General features: G+C 33.2%; 2 protein-coding genes across 2 annotated transcripts; both read right to left on the bottom strand.

The window, feature by feature from the left end:
* Window positions 1–2,879: 2,879 nt before the first annotated feature.
* On the bottom strand, window positions 2,880–7,821 carry LOC120086134 (solanesyl diphosphate synthase 1, chloroplastic-like). Its single transcript, XM_039042601.2, has 6 exons — window positions 7,092–7,821; window positions 6,847–6,971; window positions 5,299–5,426; window positions 5,098–5,201; window positions 3,894–4,021; window positions 2,880–3,723 (listed from the first exon to the last, which is right to left on the bottom strand). The coding sequence occupies exons 1-6, from the start codon at window positions 7,318–7,320 to the stop codon at window positions 3,175–3,177; spliced, it is 1,263 nt and encodes a 420-aa protein (XP_038898529.1). The 5' UTR covers window positions 7,321–7,821; the 3' UTR covers window positions 2,880–3,174.
* Window positions 7,822–11,470: 3,649 nt separating this feature from the next.
* LOC120082135 (mitogen-activated protein kinase 19-like) lies at window positions 11,471–16,684 on the bottom strand. Its single transcript, XM_039037379.2, has 10 exons — window positions 16,111–16,684; window positions 14,913–15,321; window positions 14,587–14,714; window positions 14,455–14,514; window positions 13,663–13,812; window positions 13,384–13,539; window positions 13,041–13,252; window positions 12,852–12,953; window positions 12,259–12,389; window positions 11,471–12,061 (listed from the first exon to the last, which is right to left on the bottom strand). The coding sequence occupies exons 1-10, from the start codon at window positions 16,132–16,134 to the stop codon at window positions 11,967–11,969; spliced, it is 1,467 nt and encodes a 488-aa protein (XP_038893307.1). The 5' UTR covers window positions 16,135–16,684; the 3' UTR covers window positions 11,471–11,966.
* Window positions 16,685–17,168: the final 484 nt, after the last annotated feature.

Raw genomic sequence — 17,168 nt, forward strand, 5'->3', positions numbered from 1 at the left:
ATTTTAAAATTAAACGGAATAGGAGAATTTATATATTTAAATATGATTTAAATATATAAAGATGGATATGTGTTAAAATTAATTTAATATTTCATAATAAATTAATTAAGTTTTATTTAATAATTAATTTATGAAATTAGTTAAATTTTCATTTTTAAAATCAAAATAGATTTATAAAATCAAATTTTGATTTTTAGATAAAATTGGAAAAATTGGAAAACAAAAACACAAAATGGAAAAATGGATTTTTCCATTATCCATCACCTAAGTAGCTCACACATGAAGTATTATTTGTCTTATCCTCTCCAAGCATGAGCTGCAACTTATGCATCTCTTCTCTTTGCATGTTGATCTGCAATATAATGAAGAGATTAGAGTGAAAATTAGGCATGCAATCCATAGAGTTTTTTAGAGAAAAACTGGTTTGAAGAAAGGTTCTTCAACAAGGTTGTTGCAGTGAGCATTTCTCCTTCTACCCTTGATTCAAGCTTGTTTTGAGTCCCACAACTTAATCTAGACCACCAAGAGAATAGTAGAAAAAATCTTGAGGTGGTCTACAAGATATGAAGAAGATAACAACTAGAGATAGAGCTTTGAAGAAGTTTTACAAAAGGTATGTCTTAAAACTCATTTTTCCTGCAAAAGCATGCTTTATTTTTTGCCAAAATTAGTGAATTTGAATGCTTAGATGATCCTTGTGCTTCACTGCTATTAATACAATCCTACACCTACCCTTTCTGGTGTCGCTCTCTCTAGTATCGCTCTACCGATTTCACTCTCACTTATCTCGCTCACAAACTCTTTCTACTCGTCTTCAACCACAAAACACATCGGAAAAAAAAACAAACAAAAAGAACCATATCAGTGTATTTCTAAACCCAGAACGATCCACAAAGCCCCATTACCGATCAGTGTAAGACATTTTCAGGCACAGATTGAAAGATTTACCGATCCGATTTGATTTGTCGGCGATAGTAGAATCGTTTGCAAGCCGAAATGATGGATTCTAAAGAGTTTTTTAGTTTATGAGTGATGTGAAGCCGTTAGCCTTAGAAAATTTGAATGAAGAGTTTTTAGTTTTGGTGGGTTCTCAATAAAAAGGTAAGAAGATGAAGAAGTAAGGGCAATTTACATAATTTGGTATGGCGATGATGTCAGTAAAGGGTTAATTGACATTATTTTTAAAAAATGTATCATTTGACATTTTGGGCCCAAAAATTGGGTCGTACAAAATTTCCCCTATTTTCACTAATATAAGTGATTATTTACAATTTGGCCCTCACATATATTATGCATATATATTATTCTCTCTCCCCATGTACATGCATATTCTTTCTCCCCATACATATAGTCTCTCACCATGCTTCAAGGTCATTTCTTCCTCCTCTCTATTCTCCTTTTCCCTCCCTCTCTTTTCTCCTTCTGGCGGTGTGAGTTATAGGCGGGAGACAGATGGCATGGCACGATCCGACGACGGGGTGAGCACGGGATGACAAGAACGACTATAGCGGACTCGGAGCAGACGAACGACAATGACAGATTCAGAGGACTCGGAGCAGACGAACGACAATGACAGATTCAGAGCAAATGAATGGCGACGACGAACTCAGAGCAAATGAATGGCGACGACGAACTCGAAGTAAGTGAACGGAAAAGACGAAATCGGAGCAGACGAACGGCGGACCCGATTCAACTTTTAGTTTTATTTTTTTTCCTATTTTTTATATATACTGTGATATAAATGTACTTTTTAGCTTATGTAGAAAATTTTATATATATCGTGGTATATATATTCATTTATTTGATATAAGCGAGAGTAATTTTTATTTATTCAGACTTCATGTATTATGATATATATATTGTTGTAAATAAAATTTATAAAGATTTATATACTATGGTATATTTCATATATTGATTTATACTGTGATTTATATCAAATATTAAGTCAATTTCTAATTTATAAACTGTAGTATATTTCATATATTGGTTATAATATTTTCAAATACTTAACAAAATATTCTAATTGATAAATGAAAAAAATTATATTAAATACATTTTCTCGTATTTTCAACTTCGAAAATAGGAAAAAAAAAATATAAAAATAGGATATAAATAAATGAAAAAGGATATACTTGTCTAGATTAACCTTAAAAGTCATCTTTTAAAAAAATTAAATTTTAAGACATTTATGAAATATAGAATTTGCTTTCAACCTTATGGGTAGAAACCCTTCATTTTTCACTTATACCGCATATACGAAACCAATTTTCATAACCCCCTCCATCATACTTTTATTTCAAAGGTCCTTAAATCAAACACATGTAATTGCATAGGTACCCCTGTTTCACCCCTTTTTTTCTTTTTTCACTAACTGTTTCACCCCTGATTGTTCAGGCTCCAAACTGTAATCCAATAATGACGAACATGTCCCGTCATATAGTATATGAGATCCACCGGGGCTAATAAGGTAAAACAAATAATTCTTCACATCCATAACCATAATCCCCTAAATTGAGAATGGGATTATGAGGATTGAGAAAAATAAAATCACCATGATATGGAATGAATTCCTACCTTATTGTCATCCATTTCTGTAATGACTTTAATATGTTGATGAAAATGCCCAAAGTTTCAAATTTATGGAGGAAAAAACCATAGAAATCAGGAAATTCACAAGAACCAAAGTAAAAGGGAAAAGAAAAATATATATGTATCTCTTGTTAAAAACCTGCAAAATAATTAATGAACGGTCCTAAAATTATAACATAATCGAAGTTGTCCTTTTAAGATGGCAATGGCTCAGTCAAATAAACAGAATTCAATCTGTAAATAGGAGAAAAAGAAGCAGATAAGGGGAGGGGGACAAGAAGAAAGAGAGATGAAAGGGAAGAAAATGTATAAATTTTATTAGAATTTAGTATACAGATTACAGAAGCTATCAGAAACAGACATTCCATGTCAGAACAACTTGCATCAAATCTATAATTCAATATGATACCATGAGCAGTTATTTTCAGCTCAACATGTTCAACCAATATACAACAACCCAACCAACCAGTAACATACCAGAGCTTGTGTGATGGCAAAAGGTGTAGTCTCTTTTCATGATTTCCGAGGGATTGCGCCAGACTGTATCCTTTGATCAAATTCCAAGTATATTTTCCTTAAACTAAACTAATCGATCCGTTCTAGATTAAACGTTACCATATCCTCAAGCGCGAACCGAAAGGCACTTTGTGGAAGGCATTGAAGGTTTTGGATAGCAAGATCAGCCTTTTGTTTAGCTAATTCCTGCGCTCTTTCAATGCCACCACTGCTCTTGACTATGCGGATGGCTTCTTCGAGAGACCCCGGCTCACTGAATTCCGATTCGATGATGTCTTTCAATTTCGTCTCTCTCTCCAGAGCAAATATAACTGGGGCTGTAAGATTTCCTTTAGCCAGATCACTTCCCGCCGGCTTCCCAAGCTGCTTTGTTGATTGTGTAAAGTCCAATATGTCATCGACAATTTGGAATGAGAGACCAAGATTCCTTCCATACTCATACATCTTCTCAGTCGTATCACGATCAACCCCACTAAATATTGCAGCACCTTTGGTACTGGCAGCAATTAAGGAAGCTGTTTTATAATAGCTTTTGATCAAATATTCTTCCAGTTCAACTTCACAATCAAACAGGCTTGATGCCTGCTTTATTTCACCACTTGCAAAATCTTTAATAACCTGCAATAGAACTAATTGAAACTTACATAAGCTAGGGGTTGATTTACAAATCAAGATTCAGGTATTCCGATGCTTCATACAGTCATTAAAGATCACCAAATTCAATTAATCGGTACATAAACATTGACAGGACATTACAGACTTACTAAGTAAATGGGAACCAAATTTACCTGACTGATAAGCTTAATGACTTCAAGGTTTTCGAGATTAGCAAGACACCACGATGACTGTGCAAACATGAAATCTCCAGCCAGCACCGCCACTCTGGTACCATATAATTGATGCAAGGTTTCCTTCCCTGGAACAAACAGCTTTAACCATCAGGACAAAATATATGCAGCTGAGCTAATGGAAGTTGTAGGGGCCAAGGGGAAGCCGTAAATAAAGTGACACATTGCAAACGTATGAGAAAAAGGCGAGATGGAGAAACTTGGAAGTCTCATCCTTTCAGAAAATCTCAAACTTTACACCACATTATTAAACTTATTCTATCACTTGATGCTCTTCTCTACCTTTCAGTAACCAACACTTCTATCCTAACAAAATTATATCCTGAAAAGGTATTGAAGGCAGGTAATCATATATGTATTTGGTAATAAACTTAAATTATTTGTTTCTGAGCAACTAATAAGTTACTGTAGTCACTTGTCTCCAAACGAGGAAGAAGTACTGGCATGGCAAACAAGTGATGAAACAACCATAATATCATCATCATTTAAACATTCAAACTGACGGCATGTCTGCCAAGAGCTTGAGATAGATATGTTGTCATTTGGGTAAACAGAACAATGAGGATTCCAGGCAGTCTTTTCTCCAGAGTTACAGAGTTCCATGATGAATCTGTGAGAGGACAGTTAGGATAGGAGTGGGAATATTATTAGATATTAAGTGTAGGTTTGTAATTAACAAGGAGAGTGTTGGGAGGATTTTGTTATAAATAAAGGAAATTCAGGTTTGTGGGGGGAAGGGGGTGGGGGGGAGGAGGAAATTGACATCATGGTTTTAGGATTATACATAGTGGACAGAGTGTGAGAGAGATCGAAAGAATATTTGTTATATTGTAGTTCTTCTATGATATTGTAATATAGTTTAATGTTTTCTTAGAATCGGGATCCTTACAAGATCACAGCCTCAACGGGGATGAAGAAGAAGAAAACAAATAGAATGAATTCAGACCCAAGAGAAGATGGCCCTCTAATGCCCATTTCCCAGTAACGGAGAGGAAACATTTTAAATTCACTAAAAACATTAAACAATTTTCATCATTTGAGACTCATACCAAACTCACTCTTATTACGTAGATATTAAACAGACATAGGAATTCAACAATTTATGGAGAAAGCATCGAAAAGAATTTCCGTGAAAGCGGCATACCTCTCCTCATATCACTATCGTCTAAGACATCATCATGTATCAAGCTTGCAGTATGGATCATTTCAATGATCTCTGCCAAACGCCGATGCTCCACAGTGAGTTCCCTGGAGGCAATGCAAAACAAATTAATATCGAATTTTTGTCAATTCGATAATAGGTTCAGATTTTGAGGAATGTGTTTGTCTGGTAGAAATTACTCACTCTAACCCAACCAGTCCGGCCGTTGCTCTTGACACCAGGAATACTAGAGCTGGTCTCATCCTCTTCCCTCCAGCACCAAATATCCGCTGAGCAGCAGATACCAGGGCTGGGTTCTCCTTACCAACCATCTGCAGGGCATTTCCGTTAGTTGCATGACTTAAGAGCTTTAAGACTTAAAATTAAGCGTTGAAATAATAAAATCATATTCTAAATGAAATCATTTTTGATAAAGAGGATAGATAGTATTACAGAATTCCACATTAGACGTGATCAACATGTCAGAACATGAAGACTTCTAAAACACTATTCTCAAAACAGTGTTCATTTGATTGTGAAATGGCAGAAGCCCAACGCACAGGAAAAGCCATCAGATCAAGTTAATAAACAAGTCTGAAAATTTAAACTGATAACATTAACTCTTGTGTAAGCAATTTGATGAGTATGTGATGTGAAGTTTGAAGAAATATATAGCCATCCTCGACATGGGACACCTATCCTAATACTTGATCCAGAATTCACAAAAAGGAATGGCAAAGGTTCCGATCCATTATCAATCTGTTGATGAAAAAATGTTGAAAAGAAGAAATAAGAAAGCGCACAACATTGGTGTTTTTCCAATCAGCACTCAAACATGTACAGTCCTACTAAAACATAATACTTTGCAAACAAGAATATTATTGAGGCTGTTAGGAAACGAAAATAAAAGAAGTGTACAAGAGCTGATTTCATAAATTAATGAAATAACAGCGAGTAGTACAAATAAGATAACAGGAAAATTCTAGTGGGAATTACTACTCAAATTATTATTATTTTTTTTATAAGAACATCAAAAGGGTAAAACTACTTGATTTCAGTTGTACATATTTATTAATGAACCCAAACTTGTGCTTCAAAATGTCCAACAAACAATTCCTTTTCAAGACTTTCTTTGATGAAATACCAATTTCGTTCTGATATCCATCCACCACATGTTTCTTGTACTGATGATAAGCACAACTTTTTTCTATTGAAATCATTCAACTCCATCAAAAACCTTTTTATATGAATGCCCTCACAAATTCTATGCTTTCATTAAACTTTTTTCCAAAAACTGATTTAGCTGTACTGAAAATAGTTCCCAAACTCAACCAAGCATGCCTTTTTTGATCTAGCTACAAGGAAATGTTAAAAATTGTCTGTAATCAAATTTTCCGCAATTTAATTTTGCTTATATATTTATCTTTCGAGTTGCTTCATCAATCTGCACAATTTATCGGTGGATTTCAGACCAAATACATTGCGGACAAAAATTTGAAACTAACATCTCCCTCGTTATATACTACATAAAAACATGGTACAAAGAAGTAAAGTTCAGATTAGAGGAAGTTTCCCAAAATTTAGGAAATAGAGGCCAACATCAGAAGCTATAGTATCTTCAACTCAAAAGGAGTTAGAGAATAATAATAATAATAATGACAATGATAATGATAATGATAATCAGTCATAGAATGCAAACTCAGCAGCAAATCCCAAATCTACATAATACAGTGTAAGTTCGCCGCCACTTACAGACAGAAGATTTTGGTTAAGCTTCTGGAGATCATCGGCTACGACTTCAAACAAACTTGTCGACGAGATTGGGCTTCTGGGCTCCCTCCTCAGTTCCAAGAATGATTGAGGACCACCAGTAATGCCTGTTTTAGCAAAAAAAAAAAAAAATAAAATAAAATAGAAACAGACAAAAGCTATTACCGCAAGCTTTCGCAAGCAACCAATGAGATAATGGAGCTGCCAAAACCCAAAAGTTCACTTGCCATTCAAAACAGTTTCTGGTTTCGTAGTTGAAAACACTCTGCACTGCCCAACCTTTCGTCGAGAACAAATCAAAGTTCGAGCTTGGTGTCGCCTCTTTCTACCCTTAGTAGACAGTTTGACATGACTCCTGACCGTATGTGGATCCAATGGAGTATTGGAAGAACAACCACAAGCAACATAATCCAAAACATGCCTTCCAAAATCAAGACTCTGGCATATGACAGACATCGTTCCTAGTCAGACCCAGAAATCTAAAACCACCAAATGTCAAGCTAAAATAAACAAAACCCAGCTCAAAAAATCCGCTCAACTTCTCATAGACAAATCATCAAACACTTAATGCGCACAAAATAAGAGATGGGTATGAAAGTAGAAGGAAGAAAAGAGAACCCAATGGTCATTAACATTAAAATTAACCGATTTAGAAGAGAGTGATAGATTACAAGTGGGAACTAAATTGAGTGGATAGAAGAAGCCCACATAGGGGGTCTCTTATTTTCTTATCAGTAGCTAAATGAAGGGGAAGTTATGAGGTAGGTGGCTCTCGTACCAAGAGAAAGTAGTTTTGGTTTGAGAAGCAACCACGGTCCGCGTATGAAGCCTAAGCGCCTTGTAAGTAGGCGACAAATCTACAGCTTCTTCGGAGTTTAGTGGTGGAGCTGAAGCCATCTACTGCCGCCTCTAATTTTAATTGGCGATCAGAAATGGGGATATCCAAATTTCCCATTTCTGTGATTTCGGTGAATTCCTCGGTTTAGTAATAGCGATACCACTCCATACTTCAAAGATTAAAATGGATTTTTCCGTAAACTTGGAAACAATCAACTTTGGTCGCCCTTGGTCAGTCTTTAATTTATAAACAAGGTTGAAATATGTCTTTTAAGTAGTTTTAAAAAAATTAATAAAGCCTCAACTTTTTCGTAGTGAATATATATTTTAACTATCATTGTTTTGAGGAGTGTTTGACTTACCAATATGAGTTGAGATGGTGTACAATCCATTATTTGGCCCACCAACTCTCCATTTTTCAATGTTTTAAATGGCTTCACCCACTAGCCAATGTCGCATTCTGGGAACTAACTCCTTGCTCTAACAACCACCTCCGATAACAACTCTGACAACAAAATCTAGACTTTGACAACCACCTTCGATGACAGTTCCAACAACCAACTCCGAGCTTCGACAACCTTCACGCGACTAACTTCGACAACCAATTCCAAGCTTTGACAACCACCTCTGCTGACTCAATTTCAACGACCACCTTCGCGCTACCAACTCCGATGAACAATTTCAGGCTCCGACAACAAACTCTGATAACTAATTTTGAAAACCACCTCCGACGAAAAACTCCGACAACCAACTAATACCATCTTCATGTGATTAACATTCGAGTTCCGATAGCCACCTCTAACTACAAATCTCCGATAAAAATCATCTTCGATGATCAACTTCGACGACCACCTTCGTCCGACCAACATCGGGATTTCAAAACTACCTCCGATTATGAATTTCGACAAGTAACTCCAATACCACCTTCATGCGACTAACTTTAGGCTCCGCCAACCACCTCCGACTACAAACTCCTGTGAAAGCATCCTCGACAATCAACTTCGACAACCACCTCCGACTATTATAAGACTAATGACTGTTAAAATATGTTGTAGGGTTGTTGATTATATAAAAAAAATATTATTTTGTATGTATTAAGTGCAATATTTATATGTGAAAAATTATTTAAAAATTATTTTTATTTAATTGAATTCACATAGCAAATGAGTGTTAAGAATATTTAGAAGAAAAGTAAGTATGTAATTGAAAAGTATGTAACATACGAAAAAAAAACATAAAATGAAAAAAAAAATTCATGGAATATTTCCTTGCAAGAATTAGTAAAAATAGAGTTTTTTTTCTCTGATGATCCTCCAAATTTAGAGGAATTAAAAATGAAATTGCTGAAGAAATGTGGTGACATTTCATTGGCTACTGAGTTGATGAGAGAGATTTAATTTATAAAAAATTATTACATGGTAAAAGTATAGAGCAACAACATGAAAAAGAAGAAAAATAATAAGATGATAATGAAATTCATAGAGAAAAACTAGGAATCAAAAGTTTTGACTCCTCTTTGATTTTTCATTTTATTTAATCATATTTCTCCAAGAAATGTAATGGATTAATTGTTGTTGTCCAGAAAGAAAGAAAGAAAGAAAATTTTTAACAATTAAAAGAAAAAATTACAATATATTTTATTCAAACAAAGATGGGTAAAATTACTGATAAAAAAGAACCAGATATCCCTGACATATGAATTCAGGCCGAATAACTCTGCACCCCAAATACAGACATATGAACCCCAAGACTCAGCGCCCCAAATAATTCCAAATAGTTTTTGAAATATGGTTTAATTTGTTGAATTAATTAAGACATTAATAATTAAGTAATAACGACATTTTGTAACAAATCTACAATATTTTTACTATAATAGAAGTGGTAGAACTCGAACCATAGACTTCTGGATTGATAATTCATGAATTTGAGCAATTATATACTAAATTTCTACAACTTTCCAAATGGTCGATACAAGCATCATACTTCGCTATTAAACAACCATTTGATGTCTATATATCTTAAATTGTTCTATTTGATCATCACTTTTGATGTTTAAAGTTGTATCTATCATTTCTCACCATTAAAATAATAATAATCATCATCCCAAAATCTCGTGTAAAAATAATTTGATTTTTTCTACAACTATTTATATTTATATGGTCTCGTCTTTTTAATCATTATTGTATTTTAAGTTCAATTATCTTCCTTAATATTATTGAATAATTTCGAGAAAAATTCAAATCATAAACCTTTTAATTATTAAAACATATCAAAGTAATGTTGTATCTACTTATTCTTAAGGGGATATTTGGATTGAAAGAATTGAAATGGGAATAAGAGCGAAAATAGATAAAGGATACACATCCCTTTAATTGGTACAAGTTTTAAAACTTTAGACATGGAAATAAGTTATTCCCATGCATTATTTACATTCATTCAAAATTGTGGGTTTTCTTTAATGTTATTCTCTCTCCTCTTTTAATATATGAATTTATTCTTTAATTTTATATATTACTAAATTAATTAATATATAAATATTAAATTTATAATTTAGAAAATTATATTGAAATTTAAATTATAATACTTGAATTCAACTATCACAATTTCATAAATAAATAAATTATATGCGCGCACACTTATTTTTCAATAACTCGTAAAAAAACTGATACATTAGTACTATCAATTCATTAATAAATTATATACATAGTTAATTAATTATCATTATGATTAATATTTTATGCAATTATTCTTTAAAAATTATAATTAGTTTATCATGAATTAATTATAATTCATTAATTTTTAATTACAAAATGTCATAATTATTTTTTCAAACTAATTTTGATTATATTAATTAATACATCATAATTATATAAGTTGATCAAATTGATACATCAAATTATGTAATCAAATAACTTTAGTTATAATTTACTCATTTTACAAATACATGCAATTGATAATTTAATTAATATTATTATTTGATTGTTACTAATTAATTTTGCTCCAAACTTTGAATTGAATTTATTGTTTATCAATTAATCTATTAAATTTTATAGAGATGTCCATGATTAATTTTGTAAATTAAAATCAAAGATAATTTTTTTCCATAAAATTCTGATAATATTTTCATACACAACCAAAAACAGTCATCCTGAATCCCAACAATCTTATTCTCTGAAATCCTTAATTCCTAAATATCTATAAAACATTAAACCAAACCAACCCCTAAGAAGATTGCAATAAACATTTTTTTTTGTTATTAGATTTTGAATTTAATTTTCATTTAGGCTTTCAATTTCTAAGAGTTACACCTTTACTTGTGAATTTCAGATGGTTACATTTTTACTCTTGAATTGAATTATATTTCAAATTGATCCTTAAAACATCAATATTTATACTTTTAACCTTAATATTGTAATATTAATGTCTATTGATAATTATAAATTATAACTAAATTAGTTTTCACTAATTATCCATTACTATTATTTTTCAAAAAAAAAAAAAAAAAAAAAAACCTCATAATTACCTTAGATTGAGTAACTAAAAATTAATGTCAAATATACCAATGAGTAGTAAAAGTAAAAATTATTAAAAATTTAAAGACTAAATGAAAACTAAAATCAAAACTCAAAAGGTAAAATTATTCGAAAACCGAAGGACCAAATAAATATTATAATCAAAATTATAGAACAAAAGTGTAATATTTTAAATCCAAGAAACCAAATAGAAGTTAAACTCAAATCTTACGAGATAAGGGTATTGAAGAATATGGTTTAGCCTAATTTCAATTTACATAGCCATCTCAATTTGTCACCATTTTATTGGTTATGATTCACATATAGTTGGCTCACATTACAATATACAAATCTTCATTCAAATGTATATACAGCAATTGGGAGTTCATATAATTACATGGCATGATAAGAAGCAAATGCATTTAACAAAAAGACCCTTGAAAGAGGAGATAACCCTACAACTACAACAATTTCATTTCAATCAGAAATACCCTACTGTTGGTTATGCCTATCTCAGTTACTTCAATGAGCAGCAATGGCAATGGCAATGGCAATGGCTATGGCTGCCACTCCCAACTTAATATTAGCCTGCTGCGGCCTCTTAAGTTCCCTAATGGATGAATCATTCTATGGATCTACTGCTGCTCGTGCCGGGTAATAATGGTTAGTTTCAGAGCGAGCAAACAACCGTGTGCAACTCTCACCAAATTATAATGCCGGGAAATCAGAGATTGAATTAAGAAAATTCCTCATTCACAAATCCAAGCTCCTAATTTGGGATGTTAGGTTCGAATAAACATCTTTTATGTTTCTGTGCTCATATGGGAGGACAGGCCCAGCAACTCGTCCTAGTTTTGCAGCAAAACGAAACCGAGAAGTATATCAGTAACACAGTGGTAGTTGTGCTTGAAAGAGCTAAAGATCATAAATCTTGGATTACACAAGCTTACACAAGATTCTTACTCAAAAGATGCACTAACAGAATTTGTCCATGAAAAGAAAAGAGAAACTTGGAGGGGAAAAACAATGAGAAATATGTTCATACCAGTTGGCACTTTAGGTGGAGGATGAGCCCCCAATTTTCTATCAGGTAATCCCATGCTATTATTACAGACTTTGGGATTTCGCCGAACAGGTTCACGATCAGGTGAAACCAAATTTGTGCAAACAGTGGACCTAGGAACGGTTAGCAAGACTGTAAGAACACAACCTAAGATTCGAAGCTTATAATCACTACACCCGCCCATTAATATGGACTCCTTAGCTATGTCAATTAACCGCCCATTAATATGGACTCCTTAGCTATGTCAATTAAGGCACAATCATGAAAAGACTCCCCACTGCAGGAAAGAGGAACTCCACACTTGCAAATGGAGTGATTAAGGATGTGTTAGGTTTAACTTTTCAAGTGTTTAATTTTGAAAATAAGTTATTTAAGAAAAAATTGAAGTGTTCGGTATTACCTCAAAATAGCTTTTGAAACACTTTCAAAGTGTATAAACACTTCTTTATAAAAAGAGTTTGAATAAAAAGACTTTTCTAAAAAACGTTTTTTTCTTTAGTCAATCTAGACAGACCCTAAGAGGCATGTGAAAAAATTGAAGGAAAAAAATAATTGTTTAAAATCTAACTACATACCGTGGCAGGGAGACATGTTTCCTTTCTAGAGGCAAAACAGGTGCGCTTTTACCATTATTCTCCTTGTGGAAGGTGAATTGGCTTTTAAAATGACCTGTGACGCTGACAACGATAGACTACAAAAATCAGCAAAAAAGAGCTCAACAATCACTAGAAAATCATAATGTTGAAAAGAAAATTAATACGAACCTAGGATAGAGAAGCTTTGCAGTCTCAGTTCCATTCAAATAGTCTTCACGAATTTGAGGATGATATTCTAATATTTCTCTGTATAATAATTCCCTCACATCATCCTTTGTTAATCTCCGTCTCTCAAACTCAAATTCCACTCTTGCGATTGGCTGACAAGAAGGCTCTCTTTCAACTTTGGCTAGGCCCTTAAAGTAAGGATCAGCCAGAGCCTGTCAACATATAAATGAGAAAGGGGGTTTAATTGAATATAGTGAATTGAGGAAAGTAATTTCTTTGACCACAACTTAATAATCCCCAGATTCACATCTGTGAAAGAACAATCAAAATAGAGAACTTTTACCTCCACCGCTGATGGTCGATCCTTTGGATCAAATGCTAAGAGTCTTTGCAATAACCGGATGGCTGTAGGGTCAGCATTGGGAAATCTTTGTGAAAATGGCACTGTAGATTTCTTTCTCATTTCTGTCAAATATTTCCTGGCTTTTTCATTCCGAACCTAAACAATACACATAAAACATGACTATTATAACCAAAGCTAAATAACAAAAAAAGATCAATCAATAAACAAACAGGAGATGGACGAATAGGTGAGGATAGAGAAAGTGCAAGCAAGACATACTCCTGCAATGGTTTCCAGTGAGGGAGTCCCGAGAAGATCAGTAATCAATTCCAATTGATGGGCAACACTTTTACCCGGAAACAGTGGCTTCCCCATCAAAACCTCAGCAAATATGCAGCCAACACTCCAAATATCTATTGCGGAAGTATACTATAAACAGGATAAAGATAACAAATGTTAGAAAACCAAAAACAAAATAGTAACTTTAAACAAAAACTTCAGGAAAACAGATATAACCTGACACAGTTACCTGAATGAAAGATATTTCAACTTCCAGGACAGTTCAATAGTCCCCCCTGAACAAGAATTATTATAATCTATGCATTATTGTTTCCTATAAAGCACTATACACATTACATACTATTCATACATGATGAAAACGAAAGTAAGTCCAACTGAACCATGGCCAGTAATCACTAGAAGATGTTGTGCGTTGACCTTGGGAAAGAAATTTAGACTGCAAGGGAATTTGACCCTTTTTCCCCTTTTTGTGGCCTTTCCTTGTGAGTGATGGTGGTTGGGGGGACTTTTTTTTATTTATAACATAGAGAGAATCAATAACAACATAGGTAACATAAGTCATCATAATGATGCATTATCAGATTGATTCACTATGTAATGAAAACTTACATAACCATCAAAACAAAATGTCCAGGAAAGAATTTGAAAGAAAAAACAAGTTCATGGTTACGTCAAGCAATGGCAAGAATTAGTAAAAATAAATAAATAATAAATAATAAATTAAAATCAATAACAGCGATAGTGTCCAATGTGAATTAGTTTACTGCCTACCTTGGAACAGAACGATCCACACAACTCTGGAGCTCTGTACCATCTAGTAGCAACATAGTCCTGCAAACATCATCAGTTAGAAACACCGAAAACCAAATCAATAGTTTACAAGTAATAGAATAAATAACATACTGTCCAAAATACAGTAGTTGGGGTATCACTGAAAGCAACTCTTGCAAGTCCAAAATCACAAATTTTAAGCTTGCAATTGGCATTTGCTAATATATTCTTTGGCTTCAGATCTCTATGATACACATTCGCTGCAAACATGATTTTTACCAGGTCAGTATTACCATTTAAAAAAAAAAAAAAAAAAAAAAAAAAAAAAAAAAAAAAAAAAACCATCCGTAACCAAAATATAAGAAAGAAAAAGAAATATGTACTTGACGCTGTTGCCACAAATGAAACAAAAGCATGCAGTCACATGTATTATAACAAAAATGAACCAGCTGAAGTACCTGTATGCATGAATTTCAACGCACGTAGCATTTGATAGAGGAAGAATTGATGATGTTCACGCGTCAAGTCATCATTTGCTTTAATAACTTGATGAAGATCAGATTCCATAAGCTCAAAAACCACATAAATGTCCCTAAATTCTTTTTTAGAAGGTGGTAACATAATACGTTTGATGTCAACAATATCAGGATGCCGCAACAATCTAAGCAACTTAACTTCACGAAGGATTCGAATAGCATCAGATGCGTGATCAAAGATATCATGAATTCTCTTTATTGCAACTTTCTCCCCGGTTTGCATGTCAATAGCAGAACAAACAACTCCATAACTTCCCCTTCCAACAACTTCAAGAATCTTATATCTGTTAGCATCCCCATATTCAGTAAAAAAGTTTATTTCTTTGGCCTCCTACAGATCAATGAATTATGTAACATAGTCAAAAATAGAATATAAAGAATGATTGTAACGAAAGTATTTAAGTTTTGAACCAAACTAATCATAGAAAACTGTACAAACTGCAATCCAATATTGAGTAAAATGTTCCAAAAAATAGGGGGGAAATAAAACCAATACATCACCACTGAAAACATGATAGTCATACATAAAAATTGCTACTAAAACAGTGAGATCAAATACAGAGTAATTCTTAAGAAGTCCTAAATCCTAATTCCAATTTTATCGGATGTCCCCGAAGGGACAAGTCCTATATCCTAATTCCTAAAGGAAATTACAATAAGAATCCCATCTCAAACAAAACAAGCCAACTTTTCATCACCAAATATCTTTCTAATCCGCCCTACCCATGGCTAACAACTACAAAATACCAAATGGAAAAACACATCCATTTTCCTCTTTAAATCCTTAACCCCTGCAAGAAAATATCCCTGTTTCATGTAATATCAACAGAACTTTCGAGAATATAAAGCCCTGTGGAGACAACTCTACTACTGCAAAGAAACCAATTCACAAGGATCAACAGACTCCGACCAATCGCAGCATATAGCCCTACGGTGAAGAAGATTGAACTGGTAGTAACATCAAACAAAAACCCATTACACTAAATTTAATCCAAAAACAGATGAGCTCATTCAACACCAGGACAAATAAAAGATTGAAAACGTTCCTCGTTCCTTCATTATCTAGAATCATTTCAAACCACCAAAACAGTACGCAAAACAACAAAAAACATTAAGGTACCTTCTTTGGATGATCTTGAGGCATGTTCTTCTTCCTACTTGCTCCTATTTCACTTCTTAAATCTTCAGAAAAGACTCACCCACATTCACCGCAAAACCAGCAGTAATAAGTCCAAGATCGGTCTCAAAAAACCCAAGATCGAAAACCCACCGAACCCTTAAAAATCCCACAAACAAAACAACAAGCAGAAATCAAAAGAAGCTTCAAACCCCTCGAAAGTGGACTGGAAAAAGCAAAAAAGAAAGAAAAAAGAAGGGAAAAAAAAAACCCCAGCAAAATGAACGGGGAAAAACAGACGCAGATCGGAGGCCAAGAGGGAGAGGGAATTCAGAAATGAAATTGAAAGGCGAATGGAATATAAATATGTATTGAGAGAAAGAATTGTTGGAAAATTTAGAGGGAATTTCAATTGGAGTGCTGCGTGGTTTCTTCCTTATCCACACTCGTAAATTCCTTCCTTTGTTTCTACTCTGTGATTTTTCAAATTTGGGTGCGGTGATGACCGACCCTACGGCAGTGGTTTTCATTGTAATTTTTGGTTAAAGAGGCTTAATTCTTATACCAAATCTGGATTAGGGATTGATTACTCTTATCCGGTTTTTAAAAAAGTTTTAATTTTCCCCTAATTTTCTCCCTTCTTAAATCATTTATTTTTCAAAGATCCTCTATATGCAATCTTCATTAAAATGTCTACTACAAACTAAAACTAAACGATTAATTTTAGGATACCAAATTTAGTGGTAATTTGCATAAATTATCTGATTTTAAGTTTTGTAATTTTTAATTGTAATAAAACTTGCTAATGGATGATCTTCTTCTTCTTCTTTTTTTTTAAAATAAATTAAAACATTTAAGTAAAATTGAAAAAGGTAAGAGCACAATTAAATTTGGTTATATAGACGATGCCATTTTGTATTATTTACGAAAAAATTACTATTTTTTTAAGTACAAGAAAAATTACATATATTTGAGTTATTGATATTAACATCATTGGTTAATATGAAAATACTAAAGACTATGTAATCTCAACTAATTGGATTAGATTCCAATTCTCACGT

The sequence above is a fragment of the Benincasa hispida genome, chromosome 1 (genome assembly GCF_027475165.1).
Source record: "Benincasa hispida cultivar pf3 chromosome 1, pf3_genome.v1.1, whole genome shotgun sequence".
Taxonomy (NCBI): Eukaryota; Viridiplantae; Streptophyta; class Magnoliopsida; order Cucurbitales; family Cucurbitaceae; genus Benincasa; species Benincasa hispida.